The sequence below is a fragment of the Heterodontus francisci genome, chromosome 15 (genome assembly GCF_036365525.1).
Source record: "Heterodontus francisci isolate sHetFra1 chromosome 15, sHetFra1.hap1, whole genome shotgun sequence".
Lineage (NCBI taxonomy): Eukaryota > Metazoa > Chordata > Chondrichthyes > Heterodontiformes > Heterodontidae > Heterodontus > Heterodontus francisci.
The window spans coordinates 59455423-59477831 of record NC_090385.1 but is presented as its reverse complement, the minus strand read 5'-3'; the positions used below and the strand labels follow the sequence as shown (position 1 = coordinate 59477831).

General features: G+C 42.9%; 1 protein-coding gene across 1 annotated transcript in view; it reads left to right on the top strand.

Annotated features, from left to right (window-relative positions):
* Positions 1-22409, top strand: part of LOC137377684 (ATP-binding cassette sub-family C member 5-like) — a 269211-nt gene that overhangs the window by 196028 nt on the left and 50774 nt on the right. The window contains exon 18 of the mRNA XM_068047603.1: positions 21850-22034. Within this exon, the coding sequence (XP_067903704.1) occupies positions 21850-22034 (185 nt within the window). The remainder of the gene's footprint in view (positions 1-21849; positions 22035-22409) is intronic.

The following is a 22409-nucleotide window of genomic DNA, read 5'->3' as shown; positions in this document are numbered from 1 at the left end:
ATCTTCTCTGCTACCAAAACATGTTTATGACTTTCATAACAGCTGAGTCAGTATATAATATATTTTCATTTATATAACCATCTTTCATGTGGAAGCATTTTGAAGAGCTTCTTCAGATAGTTAGTTATTGAATGCAGTGCAATGACCAATGCTATGTAGCAAACATGGCAAACATTTTGCACCAGCAATGTTGCACAAAAAACCATAAGCTGAATGACCAGTCATGTTGTCTTTAGGTGATGTTGGTTGTGAATACAAGAGAAAAGCTCTGCTAATCTTCAAAACATGTACCAAATAGACATACAAAAGCTTGTGGAAAGTGTTCATGTAAGAATGTTGGATAAGTAAAGGGTCACGCTTGCCTGAAGGTCCTCACAATTGAAAACAATAACACCAACACCAACAGCTTGCATTTATGCAGCACCTTTAACATAGTAAAATCTCCCAAGGCACTTCACAGGAGTGTTATCAAATAAAATCTGACTGAGCTACATAAGGCGATATTAGGTCAGATGACCAAAAGCTTGGTCAAAGTGGTAGGTTTTAAGGAGCATCTTAAAGGACGAAAGAGAGGTAGAAAGGCAGAGAGGTTTAGGGATGGAATTCCAGAGTTTAGCGCCTTGGCAGCTGGAGCAATTAAAATTATTAAAATAGAATTTTAGCATTCGCTGTCAAGGTCATGTGTGAAAAATGGCCGTTGTGTTGGAGCTTCTACCAACTGGAACATAGACAAGCGTGAATCCGTATTTTCAGAAAGAAAATAAGAATAGAAGCAGTATATCAATTTAATTAATTGTATCATTCATAAATTGGTTATATGGCAAAATGTACCAAAATTTGTTAGTTTTGTGAAACATAATCCCTTTTGCTATTCAACCTTCACAATTGTGGTACCACTACTGTCAAAGACTGTAAAAAGAGAATGGAAACCTGAAGTTCTAGATCAAGCCTGGAGGCTCTTATCATTGAACCCTCTGTGGCTGATACAGATCTACTATTGGCCCATTCAGTTCCTACATCTTACCTTTCCATTATTAATACTGGTCTATTGTGTTATTTATTAATTATCATTCCTTGTCTTAACAAGCATGAATCTTGTGCTAGCTGCAGAAAGTGCGAATAATAATGAAATAGGAAAAGAAATGGTGGTCAGCACAGTGCCAGAACAAGAAAAGAGGATGAAAGAACAAGTAAAGGACAACAGGCAGGTAGATCCTGAGGAGAAACCAGAAGTGATGGTGAACGGTAAAAAGTCTGCAGTGTCTCGATGGAAGCCTGTTGTTGTCCAAATGCATGATGAGGACAGCATTGAATGGAGTGAAGGTGATTTAAGTTATTTGTTCAGGACAGAACCCAGAGATCTGGAGCCCAGGGTAGAGATGGTAAAAGATTTCAACAGTGAGAAGGAGTTTGATGAAGAGTTGCATGGCGAGCCATCAGATGATTTAATTAGTCGGGATTTTTATCCAGAAGAAGAAACACAGAAGGGCAAGTGAAACAATAATGTGATTTCTGTTAAAACTCTCTAGTTTGCTTTTCTATGAGTACAGCAGACTCCTTTTATAAGGCTGAATAATAAATTATGATATTTGACATAGCACTGGTTGTTTATGATGATAAAAAGCCATATGAATCCTCACTCTAACAGATACCATGCTAGATATATTCTGATATTTCACAGCCAGAAATATAATATGGTGTCTTCATTAATACCTCTATGGTGTCCCCTCTTTAAAAGTCATTTTTGGAATGCTTCCCTGAAACAGCATTATAAAGGAGCTCTACAGTACACTTAGTGATTGTTATCTTAAGGCCATGCTAGCTTTGTCCTTCTCAAGCTGAGGGATGTTAACACTAGTGAATGAAAAATTTTCTTTCAGCATCAAGCATTGCTAATTCAAATAAAACATACCCAGCTGAAAAGTAAAGTTCCCTCCTCTCTACCCTAACTTCAGAAGAGAACCCCTCCACCCTACACCAGTGGAACAAATCAATTTCCCACAACTGCCATCCTTAAGGCCTTTCTTTGTGAAATTACTGCTCAATGTCAGTTTTTTGCTGTAGGTTCACAGTTACCTGAGGAGCTGAGGTAAAACTGCCTGAATTCACTTCATTGAAGATAGAAGTGAAGGTTTAAAAATCCAGCTAGGAGTAAAAGGTGTACAACAAAGTAGGAATTCAATGGATAAATGGAAACATTGGTATTGTTTAATTTACTTTGACATTGTTGGTTTGTCAAAAGTGGAGGAGCTTTTGGTGTAAAGTGCCTATTACTTTTGGAAACAAGAGGTTCAACATGAAATTCTCGTGGATAGTACAAAAAGGGAAAACATTTTTAAATTAAATGGAATCTTGAAGGCAGGAGAATTAATAAATGGTGCTACTAGATTGGGAAATTTTGGTATGAGAAAACTTAAGTTCTGTGGAGTGTCGGGAAAGTGCGTATTGCAGGAAATGCACTGATGTACCAAAACCATTGCATTGTAGCTTTGAGGCATTTAGCATAGCTTTTAATCTAAAACCTACTAAAATACAAAGCTTGCGGCCGCAGACTGGATTGGTGGTGATGTAGTGGATGTGAATTTGGTTTTTGGCTGTGGGAAAAAAACCCAGCAATAATGAAACATGGCCCATTTTCTTTCCCAGATAATTTTCTTTTCCTTTGACTTGCATAATTGCATGAAACAGGCAAAAGTGTATTTATAATGTGTGTATTCATTAAGATTATAAATTAATTTCAAAATATGTTTTCCCTTTTTGTATTAGCGACAGGAATTTGTTTCCAAAAGTGATAGTCATTTTATGTCAAAAGCTCCTCCATTTTTGACAAATGAACATGGAAACGGGAACTAGCCCAAGAATATCAATGTTTCCATTTAGACTTAGGAGTATCTTCTTTGATGTGCACTGTTAGAAAGTGCTTCCATTTTTAAAATATTTTATTTTTCTAAGTGACTTCTGACAACGCAGCAGCCCGCTGCCGTCATCAGACTGCTCCAAGCTGCGCACATGCGCAAACAGTTTCCTGCGCTCTGAGATGCTGCACTTGCGCAGCCTACATCTTGCCTTGCCAAGACTAACTGGCGCTTGAGCACAGAAATGCTCTTTCCCCCCCAACTTGGCCACTCACTCCAGGTCGCTTGCTCCTCGTTTCCCCCCACCCCACCCTCCGGCTGCTCACTTCCCCCCCCCACCAATGCTGCCTTGAAGAAGCAAAGCAGGCTGCGAGGGGTGACTGGGTGGCGTAGGAGCGAGTGGCCGAGAGGAGGGAAGTGGCATGGCCTGCGGCCTAGAGCTAGTGACTGGAGGAATGTGGGGGGGTGGGGAAGCGGGGAGCGAGTGGCCAGAGAGGGGGATGGGGAGGGGAGCAAGTGGCCGGAGAGTGGGATGGGTGGGGGGGGGGGGGGGTTGGGGAAGTGGGCACTTAGCGGACGGAGTGCGGGATGAGGGGGGTGGGGGGAAGTGGGGAGTGAGCAGCCGAAGACGGGGGTCAGGGGAGAGTGAGCGACCGGAGAGTGGGTTGGCACTGACACCTCACAGAATTATGGAGCATGTGCAGCACTGTCAGAGGTACTGTCCTTCTGGTAAGAGTTTAAACAGTGCAGTGCTCTCTGAGTATCAAACATGTCCATTGTGAGTTGCCATGGGTTGAAGTTGTTTTTCTGTGACAAATTGAGCAGCGCCATCTTTAATCCTGGCAGCTGTCTGAACATCGCAGACAGTGACACTTCAGTTGATGAGGCTGCATTTGCGCATGTGCTAGGACGGTGCTACCTAGTGCAGCTGTAATTTTTTTGAGGACTTGTGTTAAAACTGAAAAGATTCCATGGATATGTTTTTTTTTAACCAAGTTCACTGAAAGGACACTTGAGATTTTGTTTGAAAACAACCTGTGCTGGAAATCATGTGTTTTCAGCTCAATAGACAACAGAAACCTTTGTGACATGGGGAAGATGTTTACAGAGATGCCACATGTCAAGGTTTATGGAGGTCAGGAGGTTGAGTTTCTGTTTGGGGTTTGGATATTGTTTTCAGTTCTGTTGGGGTGTGAACTGTTTTGAAGAAAGTTGGTGTTTGCCTGCCAAAGAAAAAGAAACTACCCAGCTCACATCTTTCTCTACCTCTTTGAAGAAACCCTGCAAAGATTCAGTGTGGGAGAGCTAAAATCCATGGTGCTGCATCTCTCCGGAGAAGCTGGAAAAACCTGCCAGATTAATTCTCAATGCTGCCTGAAAAGAGCTGCTTTAGAAAAGATCACAGTGACCTGTCTCCGTATACCCGGACACCAGACCAAAAGGGACAACTGAGTTCCTTCCGTATCTTCTCTTTTTTTCTTCAAGTATTAGCAAATATTTAGCCAAAGTATTTTTTTGGTCTTATTTTGTAAAAGACCTCTGCAGAGAGAATTACCTTATTTTTTTCAGTATGTATGCGAGTGTGTGTGTGGGGAATTTAAAAAGGGAACAATCTGTTCCCTTATTCCAATCTGTGTGTTAATGCCTTGCTTGGTTACTGGATACATCTTGTTTGAAAATAAACTGATAATTTTGCTGTTCATGAAAGAATCTTGGTTGGTGTATTGTATTCTGGGATAGAGTAGAGTATATGATAGACCGAATTGAAAACTGGGTAAACATTTTTAAAATATATGTTGTAACCTGTGGAGAAATGGGACAAGAAATGACAGTGCACTCCTCCCAACTCGGTCTTAACATATAATTGGGCGCTCTGTGTGGGATAACCCAAAAGCTGACGATGTGCAATCGTAAGTGGGGGAATAATAATTGAAAAGAGGAAAAGTAAAAAAAACAGATTTCTTGTGCAATACAGTAAAATTTACTTGACCGGAATGTCTTTGTCAATTGTTATAATCTTTCTGGGGAAGGAGGATCTATCCCAAGGTTAGACTAGAGGAATTGGCAGAAAAGTTGGTGTTAGAGTTAGAACCTGGAGCTAAGAAAGAAGATATAATTGAGGTAATAGCACACCATTTGCCATTGGAAGAAGAAAAAGGCGAACCAGATGGTAGTGCAGTTGAATTAGCTAGGATTCAGTTACAATTGGAAATGAAAAAACTTGAGCAGAAAAAAGAATTTGGAAAAACTTAAGCTTGACCTGGAAAGAGAATTGACAATGAAGAAACTTGAACTTGAAAGAGAGGAAAGGACAAAAGATGGAGAAAGAGCAGGAAGGGAATTTGAATTTAAAAAGATGGAACTAAGTCAAAGGGGTGGTCTTGACTCCAGTGAAAATTCTGGTGAGGAAAGATCTGACTCCAGCCCAGGACACAATGGAGAGCTGTTTAAATTTGTACAAGCCCTCCCGAAGTTTGAGGAAAGGGACTTAAAGGCTGTTTTAATTTCTTTTGAAAAGATGGCTAGAAAGATGAAGTGGCTGAAGGAAAGCTGGACATTGCTTATGCAAAACAGGTTGATGGGCAGAGCTCATGAAGTTTATGCCATGCTTTCTGAGGAGGCTGCTGCAGACTATGAGATGGCAAAAAAGGCTATTCTCACTGCTTATGAGTTGGTCCCTGAAGCATACAGGCAGAAATTTTGGAACCTCAGAAGACAGCCTGGGCAGACTTGTATAGAATTTGGGAAGTATCTTGGGACTTTTTTTCTCCTCTGTTTAAAAACAGTGTGCCTTTAAAAACTAAGGGGCACAGTGTGCCAGCAGCTGTACCTGTTTCCTAGGCAACAGCAGGATAAGAGAGGAGGTCACATGGTGTATTGTAACTTTTGACTGTGCGCAAAAGACTGGTTGAAACCAGTTTAATCCAGCGAAGCAGGCTCACTGAAGGAAGGTTCCCTGAAATGCTAAAAAAGAAAGTGCTGGAAATACTCAGGATCTCTCTCTCTTAGAAGTAAATCTACATTCCTACAGGCTGTGTTATTGTCGAAGGAGGGAAAAACCATGGAAAAGAACATTTGTATTGTTGGAGGTAGCAAATTCCTTTTTTTCACTTCCAAACTCTAAGAGGTCTTTGCCTCAGAAATGACTGTGTTGTCTGTGTTTGCTGGAATTCTCATTAAAGTTTCTACTGAAATACTACCAATTTAAAAATCCAAATAGACCTGTTGCTATACTCCTTGTTGAACAAACTGTGTGATGCCTGCTGCAGCTGCTTTGAACTTTGAGCGCCTATCCAAAAGACTGTTTGTCCAATTCGCCTGGAGACTTCAAGTGGCATCTGATTATTCTACTTTGCGACACCTCACCAAACTGGGAACGTAACCCACAAAGACTTACAACCCAGTGATTTATTGATTCCTAAGAAACAACTGTAATATTATTGAAACCGGTTAACCGTTGGTTTTTCAATGTGTGTGTGTGCATGAAGGTTAGAAAATGAGAAGTTATAAAGTCTTTTAGACATAGGTTTATCTCAATAGTGTTTAAGATTTATTAATAAATAGTTAATTATTGTTGTTTAAAGTTACCTGGTTTGGTCTGTTTTATTCTGGAGGGTTGATAAAGTGTTTAATGTGACTAATTTCCAGTAGATGGGAAAACCTTAATAATATGCTGTGACCTGTGGAGTAATGGGACTGAATTGACAGTGTGTTGCTCCCACCTTAGTCATAACAGAGGCTACAGCAAAATTAATTTTGATCATTGGATGTGGGCACTAAATGTAGAGGCCATGTATGAAGCTCTTAGAGAGTAAATTTTCCTGGGAGAATTCAAAAATTCACTCCCTCCGTTAGTAAGAACCTATATAGAGAACGAGAAGGTTTCAACAGCCATACAGGCAGTGGAAATTGCTGATGATTATGAGCTTGTTTATAAGCCCAAACCCTTTGTTCGTCACCCCCACAAACCCGAGAAGGATAGAAGATGGGAGGGTGAAAGGAAGGCAAGTATCCAGGGACAAGAAGGGACAGCTGGGAATGCCCCAGAATCTCCTCCTCAAGCCAGAAAGGAAGATGCTGAGGCCAGAAGTGAGGTCTGCAAGCCTAAGTGTTACCATTGCCACTAGGTGGGTCACTTTCGTGTAGAATGCTGGAAGTTGCAGGGTAAACCCATAGGACTTATTGGGATGCACAAGGCCAATGCAGAGAATGGGGCCATGACTGGGAGTACGACAGATCAGGCTGTAGCTCTGACTGCAGCCTTAAGGCCAAGTACAAAAACTGCTGTGAGTGTGGGGGATGTGAACACGATACCTGAGAATTATAGGGAATTCTTGTCAAAAGGAAAGGTAACTTCTTATCCCTCAAGTGAGACAGGTAAACCTATAGTTATACTTAGGGATACAAGAGCCACCCAAACTTTTTTGCTGAGGGGAAGGCATAACTTTTCCACCAGAAAGTGCATTGAATGCCAAGGTTTTAGTGAATGGTATTGGCGGGGTGTATATACCCATACCTTTATATTGGATGTACCTGGAGTGTGACCTAGGGCTGTATTCTAGGGCGTCTGGATCAGTGCAGGGGTGTGGAGGGGGGTGGTGGTGGGGGTCTGAAGATGGCAGGGATGAGGCCTGCCACGGACCTCAACGCTGGCAGGACCCGGCCTGATATTGCTGGCGGCGGCAAGGCCTCATGGTGGCCCCCCGTCACTCGGCAACGGGACCACAATTTAAATATTTAAATAAATTAAAATAACTGAATTAATTACTCTCCCGTCGCTTCCTAATGTACTGCTGCGATCTTCACCGCGGCGGCTGGCACTGCCATGCCTTTGGATCCCTGTCCGGGGAAGCAAGGCGCAACACTAGTGGGGAAGGCAGTGGAGGTAAGTTTCTCAGTGCGGGGTGAGGTGGGGTGGTGGGTCAAGTGGTTGTGGGGATGGTGGGAAGGGTTATAGTTTAAAGTTTTCAGGGGAAGGTCAAATGGTAAAGGTAAGTGTTTTTGAGGCGAATGAGCAAATAATTAATATAATTTTTATTGGGGGTGGGAGAGGGGCAAAAGAGTTGTATTTATTTAATTTCAATAAATATTTCTTCTAATATTTAAATTTGCTGGTAGGGCTAACAGCCCTTTAAAAATGGCGTCACTGGCTGCGCACGGGCAGCTGACGCCATTGCCAGGGATGGACAGCCCGTCCCCTCTACTTGATCGGGGGGGGATGACCTGCCCTGGCTATTAAAATGAGCTGCCACGCTTGGAATCGCGGTGGTTCTTTGGCATGCGGCACACGAGGGCAGGCGCCATTTCTTTCCCCCGCCACCAATTTAGGCAGTGGGCTTATAGAATTCAGCCCCTAATGTCTGGAACGGTAACTGTAAGAGTTGTCCATAGTTTGCCAGTAGACAGAGTTGACCTACCCCTAGGGAATTATTTGGCCAGAGCGAAGGTAGTAGCTTCTCCAGTCGTCACAGAAAAACCAAGGGAAGCTAAAGAGACAGAACAGTTACAGGAAAAGGTTCCAGGAATTTTTTCTTCATGTGTAGTGACCTGAGCAATGCCTAAACAAGTTCCATTGTCAGAGGTAGAAGTGGCACCACCGACCGATAGCTGAATATCTGAAACTTTATTTGGGGATTTGGATAATCCAAAGGAAATGTTCAATAAGTATTCTCTGATCAAGGCTCAGCAAGCTGATCCAGAGTTAAATAAAGTGGCACTGTCGGCTCTAGCTGAAGCAAAGGGAGTTCCGGAAGGCTACTGTAATAAAAATGGGATTCTAATGAGGAAGTGGAGACCTGCAGACAAAGAATGAAAGGTTGTTCATCAGATAGTAGTACTGCCCAAGTATCACCGGGAAATATTAAGGATAGCCCATGAAATTCCTATGTCAGGACATGTGGGGATCCGGAAGTCACAATAGATCGACATTTTTACTGGCCAGGCCTTTCCAGGGACGTGGTGCAGTTTTGTAAAATGTGTCACACGTGCCAAATTGTGGGAAAACTGCAACGTGCCAGAAAAGCAGCACCTCTAATTCCCATACCAGTTTTTGGGGAACCAATTAGTAGGGTGTTGGTAGACTGTGTAGGATCTTTACCAAAAACAAAAGCGCGACATCGATATATACTCACTATCATGGATATGGCTACTCGATTCCCAGAGGCCATTCCCTTGAGAACAATTTCTGCTAAGGTATTGGTAGAGAAGTTAACCCAGTTTTTCACTCGATACAGATTTACTGATTGAGATTCAGTCGGATCTAGGTTCCAATTTTATGTCCAAAAATTTCCATGAAGTTATAAATTATTTGAGTATAACACAATTAAAGTCTTCAGCCTACCACCTACAGACAAAAGGAGCTTCAGAACAGTACCATCAGACCCTCAAAACGATGATCGGGTATACTGTCATGAATATCCCCATGATTGGGATAAAGGGCTCCAATTTATTTTGTTTGCCACTAGGGATTCACCTAATGAGTCTACTAGTTTTAGTCCTTTTGTATTAGTTTATGGACATGAGATAAGAGGTCCTCTAAAACTAATTAAAGAAAGGTTTTTAGAACAGAGGGACGAATCTTCTGTCAGATTATGTATCTGTGTTCCAGGAGCAGCTCACGAGAGCTTCCCAAACAACCATGAAGAAATGGGCAGACAAGCATGCCAAGACTGGAATATTTCAACCAGGGGATGAGGTATTAGTATTACTGTCTTTAGAGGGTGAACCGCTGAAAGCATGGTTCCGTGGTCCATATAAAGTGGTCAGAAGAATTGGTAAAGTAAATTATTTGATTGACACCCCAGATCACCGGAAAAAAAATCGACTCGGTCATATCAATATGATGAAACAATATCATCGCCAGGAGGAGGATAAGCAAGAACAGATATGTCTGGTAGTAGGAACAGTGAAGGATGAAAGGGATAGTGATGATGAGGCAGAAGGAGGTCTAGATCATTCTCAAATTGAACCTCCTACTATCTGGTTAGTTAATACTAAATTGTTAGGGAGATTGGACACTTGCTTTCATATTAAGATGCAGAACAACAAAAAGACCTAACAAGGCTCCCACAGCATTTAAAGAGGTCTGTAGGGACAAGCCAGGATGTACAACCTGAGCCAAACATGGGGCCAAAATTAACAGCGGTGGAAATAAACAATGGCGATCCGCCTTGTGTGGGCCACAGGTCTCGGAGCTGCCGCAATATTGAACATGGTGGCTCATTTTAAAGGGCTTCGAGCCCTAACTTTCAATTTAAATATTTAAAGGTATGTTTAATAACATTTAAATCGCCCCTCTTCCCCCCCCGCCCCCCCCAATAAGATGAGTCTGACCCCACTCTCCCCCACCCCACCCCCTACTGAAAAACTTACCTGCTCCCTCCTCCCCACCAGTGTTCTGCCTTGGACCCCCAGATGGGGATCCGAAGGCATGGGAGTGCCGGCCACTGGCACCAATATCGCACTGGGACAGATGGCGGGAATGAGAAGGTAATTTACTCATTCATTTAAATTAATTAACATATTTAAATTTGGCTCCCACTGCCGAGGCCTCGCCACCGCCAGCAATATTGGGCCGGGCCTTCCCGGCGTTGAAGCCCCTAGTGGGCCTCTGCTAAAGGCATTTTCCAGCCCCCGCCGCAACGACTCCCGAAGTCGTGGATCTGTAAAATTCACCAAATGATAGGAAAGGATTCCCCTATATCCTTATCAAACAGCATCCTCATCGCTTAAGTCCAGGGAAACAGGCCCAAGTGAAAGCAGAAATCCAATACATGCTGGAAAACCACCTAATTGAACCCATTCAATGCAGCTGGAGTTCCGCAGCGGTGTTAGTGTCAAAACCGGTTGATTCAAATAGATTTGTTGAAGGGATACTGGCAGGTTCCTTTAACACTCCAAGCGAAAGAAATATCGGCCTTTGTCAGACCAAAAAGTCTTTTCCAATGCCGACTGATGCCATTCAGGCTAAAAAATGCCCCAGCCACTTTTCAGAGACGAATGAACCAAGTGGTAGCCAGTATTCCTAACTGTGTGGTTTACCTTGATGATCTGCTGGTATACAGTGACACTTGGGCGGACCACTTGGAACAACCAGAAGCTCTATTTAGAAAATTACAGTTGGCTTATTTGGTGGTAAACCTTGCCAAAAGTGAATGTGCAAGAGCGTGGGTAACCTACCTAGGACAGATAGTAGGGCAAGGACAAGTGTTGCCAAGAACAGCAAAAGTACAAGCATTGATGGAGTTTCCTGCCCCTAAGACAAAACGAGAAATCATGAGGTTTTGGGGGATTTTGGGGTTTCTACTGCAAGTTTGCACCAAATTTTAGTACTATAACTGCTCCACTGACAGATTTGCTACAAAAAAAGAAAGCCAAGGTAGTATGGTCAGGAGAGTGCCAAGTAGCTTTAGAGATGCTGAAAGCCATTTTTTTCAATGAACCAGTGTTGGTTGCCCCAAATCTCACTAAGCCCTTCAAGGTAGCAATTGATGCTAATGACCTGGGGGTCGGTGCAGTCCTATTCCAAGACAATGAAACGGGCAGAGAAAGACCAGTGGGATACTTTTCCAAAAAGCTAAATTGACACCAAAAGAGATACTCAACAGTGGGCACTAACACCACTGGGCTCACTGCTGGCTCTTAAGCATTTTGAAGTATGTGTCCGCCACGACTACAGAGAAACACTGGTATATACTTTTTATAACCCCCTAGCCTTTGTGGAAAAATTCAAAAACTGGAATGCCAGACTATTCCGATGGAGTTTACTACTACAACCTTATTATTTAAAGATTATACACATTGTGGGAAAAATAATGTAATTTGTGGATGCTTTGTCGAGAATCTAATTTTGCTTTGAGTTGTCTGAATGCACAGATGGTTCAAAGCTGAACTGTATTAGCTATAGTTAAAGAGTCAATGGGAATGACTGTGTAAATGTGTTTAAATAATTTTTCATCTTGTTTTTTCATTCTTTGTAATGAATCGCACTTAAAAATGGTGTTTCAATCCTCCAAGGTTGGAGGTGTTACGAAAGTGCATGCATTATTTTTAATATTTTTATTTTTTGAGGACTTCTGTTAAACCTGAAAAGCTTCCATGGATGTGTTTTTTTTTTACTAAGTTCACCAACAGGACAGGATGTTGTTTGAAAGTCACCTGTGATTTGGGCTCAGAAAATAGCAGAACCCTTGGTGACTTGGGGAAAAATGGTTACAGAAAAGCCACGTGTCAAGGTTTATGGAAGTCAGGAAGTCAACTCTCTCTTTGGGATTTGGACATTGTTTTCAGTTAGTTATGGTGTAAACTGTTTAAAGACAGTTGGTGTTCTCCTGCCAAGGAAAAGGAAATCACCCAGCTCACCTCATTCTCTACCTTTTTGAAGAAATCCTGCTAGATTCAGTGTGGAAGAGCAAAAAAATCCCTGGTGCCGTATTGCTTCTGATGAACTGAAAGAAAATCCAGTGATTCAAGTGTGTGCTGGCGGAAAAACTTTGATGCCACATTTCTCCTAGAAAGCTTACTGGAATAATTCTTGACATCTCCAGAACGGATTGCTTCTGAAACGATTCAAGTGCCCCATCTCTGTGTACGCGGGTGCCAGACCAAAAAAGGGACAACTGACTTCCTTCCATATCTTCTTTTTTCATCAAGAATTAGCAAGTATTTGGCCAAAGTGGGGTTTTTTTGTCTCTTGAAACAGACCTCTGCAGAGTGAATTTCTGTATTTTTTTCCAATGTGTGTATGGATGTAATTGGGAATTTTTTAAAAAGGGAACTTTCATATTTTTTAATCGATGTGTTAATGCTTTGCTTTGTTACTGGTTAAGTCTTGTTTTATAATAAACTGTTCATATTTGTTGTTTGTTAAGAAACCTGGTTGGTGTATTTTATTCTGGGATAAAAAATAGAGTATATGATTAGCTGTATCAGTAATCGGGTAAACAGTTAAATACATGTTGTGACCTGTGGAGAACTGAAAATAGAAAAGACAGTGCACTCCTCTCGCCTCGGTCGTTACACATTTACACACACATTCTCATTCATTCTTTACCTGTAACTAATGCAGTTCTGTTTTGTACCATCTTTGTACTCTCATAACTCAAAGCAAAGTTAAATTCCAGACAAAGCATCAGTAATTACATTATTTTTCCCACAATGAGGATAATCTTAAAGTGATAGGGCTGCAATAGTAAACTCCATCGAAAGTCTGGCATTCTGGTTTTTGAATTTTTCCAGAAAGGCTAGGGTGTATGATCAGTTATATACTAGTGTCTCTCTGTAGTCGTGGCAGACACATACTTCAAAATGCTTAAGAGCTAGCAGTAAGCCCAGTGTTTCCTTTTCCACTGTTGGGTATCACTTTTGGTGTCGATTTAGCTTTTTGGAAAAGTATCCCACTGGCCTTTCTCTGCCCGTTTCATTGTCTTGTAATAGGACTGCACCGACCCCCAGGTCACTAGCATCAATTGCTACCTTGAAGGGCTTAGTGAAATTTGGGGCAACCAACACTGGTTCATTGAAAAAAAATGGCTTTCATCCTCTCAAAAGCTACTTGGCACTCTCCTGACCATACTACCTTGGCTTTTTTTTTGCAGCAAATCCGTCAGTGGAGCAGCTTTAGTACTAAAATTTGGTACAAACTTGCAGTAGAAACCCCAAAATCTCCCAAAACCTCGTGATTTCTTGTTTAGTCTTGGGGTCAGGGGACTCCATCCATGCTTGTACTTTTGCTGTTCTTGGCAACACTTGTCCTTGCCCTACTATCTGTCCTAGGTAGGTTACCCACGCTCTTGCACATTCACTTTTGACCAGGTTTACCACCAAATAAGCCAACTGTAATTTTCTAAATAGAGCTTCTGGTTGTTCCAAGTGATCCTACTAAGTGTCACTGTATACCAGCAGATCATCAAGGTAAACCACACATTTAGGAACACTGGCTACCACTTGGTTCATTAGTCTCTGAAAAGTGGCTGGGGCATTTTTTAGCCTGAATGGCATCAGTCAGCATTGGAAAAGATCGTCTGGTGTCATAAAGGCCGATATTTCTTTAAGTTCGGGGTGTTAAAGGAACTTGCCAGTATCCCTGCAACAAATCTATTTTGGTATGAAACATGGCACTGCCCACTCTGTCAATACTGTCTTCCAAGTGAGGAATTGGGTAAGAGTTTGCCTTTGTTACTGCATTACCCTTCCTGTAGTCTATGCGAAATCCAGATGAACCATCAGGCTTAGGCGCTAACACCACTGGGAACTCTAGCTGCTTTGACTGGCTTCAATTAGGTGGTTTTCCAATATGTATTGGATTTCTGCTTTCACCTGGGCCTGTTTCTCTGGACTTAAATGATGAGGATACTGCTTTATAGGAGAGGAATTCTCCTGCATCCACATTATGTATGGCTAAGGTTGTATATCCTGGTTTATCCCTACAGACTCCTTTTAAATGCCATGAGTAGCCTTGTTAGGTTTTCTCGGTGTTCTGCATCTACAAAAGAAAGCATAGTGTCCAATCTCCGTAACAATTTAGTATTAGCTAACCAGAGAGTAGGAGGCTCAATTTGAGAATTATCTAGGCCTCCTTCTGCCTCATCCTCACCGTCCCTTTCCTCCTTCACTGTCCCTGCTACCTGACATACTTGTTCTTGATTATCCTCCTCCTGGCGGTGATATTGTTTCAACATATTGATGTGACACAGCCGATTTTTATTTCTGGCGATCTGGGGTATCAATCAAAAAGTTTACTTTACTAATTCTTTTCACTACTCTATATGGTGCACTGAACTGTGCTTTCAGCGGTTCACCCTGTAAAGGCAGTAATACTAATACCTCATTCCCTGGTTGGAATGTTCGGGTCTTGGCATGCTTGTCTGTGCATTTCTTCATGGTTGTTTGGGAAGCTTTTAGGTGTTCTTGAGCCACTTTGTCGGCTCTCATGAGCTGCTCCTAGAACACGGATATATAATCTAACACAGAAGATTCATCCCTCTGTTATAAAAACTTTTCTTTGATTAGTTTTGGAGGACCTCTTAACTCATGTCCATAAACTAATTCAAAAGGACTCATTAGGTGAATCCCGGGTGGCAAACAAAAGAAATTCCAGCCCTTTGTCCCAATCGTGAGGATATTCATGACAATATGCCCTGATCATCATTTTGAGGGTCTGATGGTACTGTTTCAAAGCCTCTTGTGTCTGTGGGTGATAGGCTGAAGACTACAACTGTGTTATACCCAGATTACCCATAACTTCCTGGAAAATTTTAGACGTAAAATTGGAACCTTGATCCGACTGAACCTCAGTTGGTAATCCACATCAAGTGAAGAATTGGGTTAACTTCTCTACCCATACCTTAGCAGAAATTGTTCTCAAGGGAATGGCCTCTGGGAACCGAGTAGCCATATCTATAATAGTGAATATATATTGATGTCCCACCACAAATATCCCCATCCTCAATGACGGGGGAGACCAGCACATCAGTGCGAAAGATGAGGCAGAAGCATTTGGAACAATCTTCAGCCAGAAGTGCCGAGTTGCTGATCCATCTTGGCCCCCTCCTGAAGTCCCCAGCATTACAGATGCCAGACTTCAGCCAATTCGATTCACTCCCCGTGATATCAAGAAACGACTGAAGGCACTGGATACTGCAAAGGCTATGGGTCCTGACAATATTCCGGCAATAGTACTGAAGACCTGTGCTCCAGAACTTGCTGCACCCCTAGCCAAGCTGTTCCAGTATATCTACAACACTGGCATCTACCCGGCAACGTGGAAAATTGCCCAGGTATGTCCTGTACACAAAAAGCAGGACAAGTCCAACCCGGTCAATTACCGCCCCATCAGTCTACTCTCAATCATCAGTAAAATTATGGAAGGTGTCATCGACAGTGCCATCAAGCAGCACTTGCTTAACAATAACCTGCTCAGTGACGCTCAGTTTGGGTTCCGCCAGGGCCACTCAGCTCCTGACCTCATTGTAGCCTTGGAGCAAACATGGACAGAAGAGCTGAACTCGAGGTGAGGTGAGAGTGACTGCCCTTGACATCAAGGCAGCATTTGACTGAGTATGGCATCATGGAGCCCTAGCAAAAGTGGAGTCAGTGGGAATCGGGGAAAACTCTCTGCTGGTTGGAGTCATACCTAGCGCAAAGGAAGATGGCTGTGGTTGTTGGAGGTCAATCATCTCAGCTCCAGGACATCACTGCAGGAGTTCCTCAGGGTAGAGTCCTAGGCCCAACCATCTTCAGCTGCTTCATCAATGACCTTCCTTCAATCATAAGGTCAGAAGTGGGGATGTTCGCTGATGATTGTACAATGTTCAGCACCATTCGCGACTCCTCAAATACTGAAGCAGTCTGTGTAGAAATGCAGCAAGACCTGGACAATATCCAGGCTTGGGCTGATAAGTGGCAAGTAACATTTGCGCCACACAAGTGCCAGGCAATGACCATCTCCAACAAGAGAGAATCTAACCATCTCCCCTTGACGTTCAATGGCATTACCATCGCTGAATCCCCCACTATCAACATCCTAGGGGCTATCATTCACAGAATAATACAGGGCAGAAGAGGCCCTTCGGCCCATCGAATCTGCACCGATGCATTAAAGACACCTGATCTGTCTACCTAATCCCATTTGCCAGCACTTGGCCCATAGCCTTGAATGTTATGACGTGCCAAGTGCTCATCCAGGTACTTTTTAAAGGATGATAGACGGCTGTTTTATAAATGACAAACAATAGGGGACCCAGCACAGATCCCTGTGGTACTCCACTGGACACTGGCTTCCAGTCACTAAAACAGCCGTCTGTCATCACTGTCTGTCTCCTACAGCTAAGCCAATTTTGAATCCACCTTATCAAGTTACCCTGTATCCCATGTGCATTTGCTTTCTTGATAAGTCTCCCATGTGCGACCTTGTCAAAGACTTTGCTAAAATCCATGTAAACTACATCAACTGCAGTACCCTCATCTACACACCTGGCCACATGCTCAAAAAATTCAATCAAATTTGTTCGGCATGACCTCCCTCTGACAAAGCCATGCTGACTATTCCTAATCAAATTTTGCCTCTCCAAGTGGAGATAGATTCTCTCCTTCAGAATTTTCTCCAATAGTTTCCCTACCACTGACATGAGACTCACTGGTCTGTAGTTCCCTGGCTTATCTCTACAACCTTTCTTAAATAGTGGGACCACATTAGCTATTCTCCAGACCTCTGGTACCTCCCCCGTGGCCAGAGAGGAATCAAAAATTTGGGTCAGAGCCTCTGCAATCTCCACCCTCGCCTCCCACAGCATCCTGGGACACAAATCGTCCGGACCTGGAGATTTGTCCACTTTTAAGCTTGCCAAAACCTCCAATACCTTGACCAGAAACTGAACTGGAGAAGCCATATAAATACCATGGCTACAAGAGAGGTCAGAGGCTAGGAATCCTGCGGTGAGTAACTCACCTCCTGACTCCCCAAAGCCTGTCCACCATCTACAAGGCACAAGTCAGGAGTATGATGGAATACTCTCCACTTGCCTGAATGGTTGCAGTTCCAACAACACTCAAGAAGCTCGACACCATCCAGAACAAAGCAGCCCGTTTGATTGGAACACCATCCACAAGCATTCACTCCCTCCACCACCGACGCACAGTGGCAGCAGTATGTACCATCTACAAGATGCACTGCAGCAATGCACCAAGGCTCCTTAGACAGCCCCTTCCAAACCCGCGACCTCTGCCACCTCGAAGGACAAGAGCAGCAGATGCATGGGAACACCACCGCCTGCAAGTTCCCCTCCAAGTCACACACCATCCTGACTTGGAACTGTATCGTCGTTCCTTCACTGTCGCTGGGTCAAAATCCTGGAACTCCCTTCCTAACAGCACTGTGGCTGTACCTACCTCACATGGACTGCAGCGGTTCAAGAAGGCAGCTCACCACCACCTTCTCGAGGGCAATTAGAGATGGGCAATAAATGCTGGCCTGACCAGTGACACCCACATCCCATGAATGAATAAAATAAAAACCTTTGTTTTCGGCAAAGGTCCCACACAGTCTACCACCACCCTACTAAATAGTTCCCCAAAAACTGGTACGGGAATTAGAGGTGCCGGTTTTCTGGCAGGTTGCAGTTTTCTCACAATATGACACGTTTTACAAAACTGAACCAAGTCCTTGTAAAGATCTGGCCAATAAAAACGTCGACTTATACGTGATTGTGACTTCTGGATCCCCACGTGTCCCGACATAGGAATTTCATGGGCTATCCTTAACATTTCCTGGCAGTACTTTTGGCGGTACCACTATCTGGTGAACTACCATCCATTTATCATCCGCAGGTCTGTGAAGAGGTCTCCAGTTCCTCATCAGAATCACATTTTTAATATCGTAGCCTTCCGGAACTCCCTTTGCCTCAGCTTCAGTTACAGCCAATTATGCCACTTCATTTAACTCTGGATCGGCTTGCTGAGCCTTAATCAGTGAAGACTTATTGAATATTTCCTTTGGATTATCCAAATCCCAAAAGAAAGTTTCAGATATTCGGCTATCTGTCTGTGGTGCCAATTTGACCTCCAACAATGGAACTTGTTTAGCCATTGCTCGAGTTACTTCACACGAGGGAAAAATTCCTGGAACCTTTTCCTGCAACTGCTCTGTATCTCTGACTTCACTTGGTCTTTCCATGACTACTGGAGAAGCTACTACTTTCGCTCCGGCCAAATCATCCCCCAGGAGCAGGTCAACTTCGTCTACTAAAACTATGGACGACTCCTATGGTTACCGTCCTAGATATTAGGACACACTCCAGGTGCACCCAATGCAAAGGTAACACTCCCCGCAGATACCATTCACTATAACCTTGGCATTCAGTGCGCTTTCTGGTGGAAAAGCTATGCCTTTCCCCAGCAAAAGAGTTTGTGTAGCTCCTGTATCCCTAAGTATAACTATACGTTTACCTGCCTCACTTAAGGAATAAGGAGTTACTTTTGTTTTTGACAAGAATCCCCTATAACTCTCATATCTTGTTCACGTTACCCCGTACTCTCAGCGGTTTACGTACATGGCCTACAGCTGCAGTCAGAGCCACAGCCTGATCTGTCATACTCTCGGTCGGAGCCCCTTTCTCTGCATTGGTCTTGCGCACCCGCAATAAGTCTGATGGGTTTACCCTACAACTTCCAGCGTTCTGCACGAAGGTATCACACCTTGTGGCAATGGAAACACTTAGGTTTGAGGACCTCACTTCCACCCTCAGCATCTTCCTTTCTGGCCTGAGGAGAAGATCCTGGGGCATTCCCAGCTGTCCCTTCTTGCCCCTGGCTACTTGCCTTCCTTTCACCCTCCCACCTTCTATCCTTCTCGGATTTGTGGGGGTGATGGACAAAGGGTTTGGGCTTGTAAATAAGCTCATAATCATCAGTGATCTCAACTGCCTGTCTGGCTATTGAAACCTTCTGGTTCTCTGCATGGGTTCTTACCAATGGAGGAAGTGATTTTTTAAATTCTGCCAGGAGAATTATTTCCCTAAGGGTCTCATACATGGCCTCTACCTTTAGTGCCCACATCCAATGATCAAGGTTAATTTGCTTTACCCTCTCAAATTCTATATAAGTCTGCCCAGACTGCTTCCGGAGGTTCCGAAATCTCTGCCTGTACAGTTCAGGGACTAACTCATAAGCAGCGAGAATAGCCTTTTTAGCCATCTCATAATCTGCAGAAGCCTCCTCAGAAAGCATGGCATAAACTTCATGAGTTCTGGCAATCAACCTGCTTTGCATGAGCAGTGTCCAATTTTCCGTCGGCCACCTCTTGCCTCTACGTCCCTTTCCTCAAACTTCGGGAGGGCTTGCACAAATTTAAACGGCTCTCCACAGGGTCCTGGGCTGGCGTCAAGTCTTTCCTCAAGAACTTTCATCGAAGTCAAGGCTCCCCCCTCTTTTTTTAGTTCTAGCTTTTTTAATTGGAATGCCCTTTCTTGCTCCCTTTCTCTCTCCTGCCTCTCTTTTTCTTTTTCACTTTCCCTTTGCCATCCTAGTTCCAGCTTCTGAAATTCTCTTTTTCCTTTTCCTTTCCTTTCCTTTCCACTCGTCCCTCTCACTCTTTTACTTCAACTTTCAGCTGTCTGGCCAATATTCCCTGAATTTCAGGTCTCCTAGTTTTTGATCCAATATGATCTAACACCTAATAACTTGCCAACTGACTGCCTTTGAAGAACTATAATCTATACCAGACTGCTGCACAAACGCACTTGCATCAAAAGTAGCCATTGCGGTAGTATAAGCTTCACTCTAATTTTGTCAATAGCGATAATGAAGACACATTGAGAGTCATTGAGCCAGCATTCTACTCCCCCCCCCCCCCCCCCCACCCACCCCCGACTGAGAGTGTCTGGTAAGCTTGGAGGAATCCACTAACCTTGCAGGTGAGGTTGCTCCATATGAGGAGCTAGTCACATGACTAACCTGCTGGCCAACCTGGGGTTTTTGAATTGTGCCTGACTCAGAGCAGTTTTTTGGAAGACACTGCAATTGAACTTCAAGACAAGAGCACTCCCTTTCTCTCTCTGTCTGTCTGTCTCTCTCTCACAAAGTTCCAGGGACCCATGGAAATAATTTAAGACTCAAGACAAAAGACCAGCAAAACACGTTTGAAAGTGTGCACTGGGCCCCAACGAGAACTGCAAGACTTGATTTCAATTAAAGACTTGACATCCAACTCAAAACCAGTAACTGAATTTCCTTCTACTACTTCAAACCTCCCCCCCCCCCCCACCTAAATTCTTTCTCCTCCTCTATCTATTTGCATGTGTGTTTATCGCATAGTATGCTAACATGGTCACATTGCGTATTCTTAGTTTTACCTGAGTTAGAGTTTTAAGGTTAATAAACTTACACCTTTCCTGTTTAAATTTGAGTAAACCTGTCTGATTGATTTCTTTGCATTTACAATTAGAGAGCAGTGAGCAAGGACTCACTGAGGGGAAGCTAAAACACAGTGTTTTAAAAAGTTAAACCCTGTTACGGCCAAACCAGGAAAAGGCCGAAAGGGGAGCCCTAGATCCCTTCTTCATCTGGTCGTAACACTGCAGAGATCTCTTTTCAAAAAAGAGAAAAAAATTACTTAGGCCAAATACTTGTTAATTCTTGAAGGAAAAGGAGAAGATATGAAATATTAGTTGTCCCTTTATTCTGGCATCCCAAATAAGCATAGACAGCTGTCACTGGGATCATTTTGGAACAGTTCTTTTGAGGCGATGTCAAGGATTAGTCTGGCAGACTTTCCAGGAGAAATGCAGCATCAGGGGTTTCAGCTATCACACTGGATTCCTAGGGTTTCTCTGAGAGATGGAGAAAGGATGAACTGGTTTCTTCTCTCTCAGCAGGCTGACCCCCAACTGACTCAGTACAATCCGAAACAAAACCAACTCTTGACCACCATAAATTTTGACATGTCACTTCTCCGTAAACAACTCCCCCTAGTCACCAAGGCTCTTGCTGTTTACTTAGCTGAAGACATGTGACTTCCATAAGTGTGTTTTTAAACCAAGTCCCAAAGACCTTCCAGTGACCTTTATAAAAAAAAAACAAAGTCCAACATCTATGGAATTTCTTCAGTCCTCCAAATGAATCCACTTCCACAATATTAAAACATGAGTCCTCATAAAATATTAAAAAATGGACTATACTTCAAAAGTACTTCATTGGCTGTAAAGCGTTTTGGGACATCCTGTGCCAGATTCTAACAATTTAGTATGCTTGCATGTAAATATCAAAACCTATGTCTAATATTCATGCAAGCACCTGAGTCATTTAAACAAATAATTTAGTTGAGGAAGTTTATAATACCACTCAACCACATACCTAAATGCAATGTACTGAAAGTTAAATGCATCAAATTCAGTTCAACTCGAGAATTACAGTGAGACACAGTGAAAGCAAGTTATGTGAGAGTAAAATTTCACTGATAAAATGTACTGAGCTGATATTTACCATTTTTATTTGCTACTAGACCAGCTTATACAAGCAGAGGAAAAAGCTGGTGGCTCTGTGTCCTGGTCAACCTACGGAATTTACATCAAGGCTGCAGGAGGTAGTCTTATCTTCCTTATGAACATTCTTCTGTTCATACTCACAGCAGGCAGCATTGCATTCAGTAACTGGTGGCTCAGCTACTGGATTAAGCAGGGCAGTGGGGTAAGTTGTTGTGCTGTAACATGGTGCATATAGTAACAAATACGAACATCTCAGCTAGTTCTAACTAACATGATTGAAGCATGCAGCCTCAATAACCCTGTTCACACCTAGCTTTTGCTTAAAAAGTTCCCAAATTGCAGCACTTTGTTGATTGCACAATAAGGTACTGTCACGCACCCAGGGTCATTAATTTGTTTTGAATTTTTCATATTAAAATAGACTGATAAAAACTGAAGATCCTATATCACAAACTAGTGCTTTAGGCCTTCTGTATTGCCTTCAAAATGCAATAGAACTACAAAACTTAAACATAAAATAAAATTCAGTGTTGTATTCATATTGTACACGACAGTGAATATCTTTTGATGAACTGAG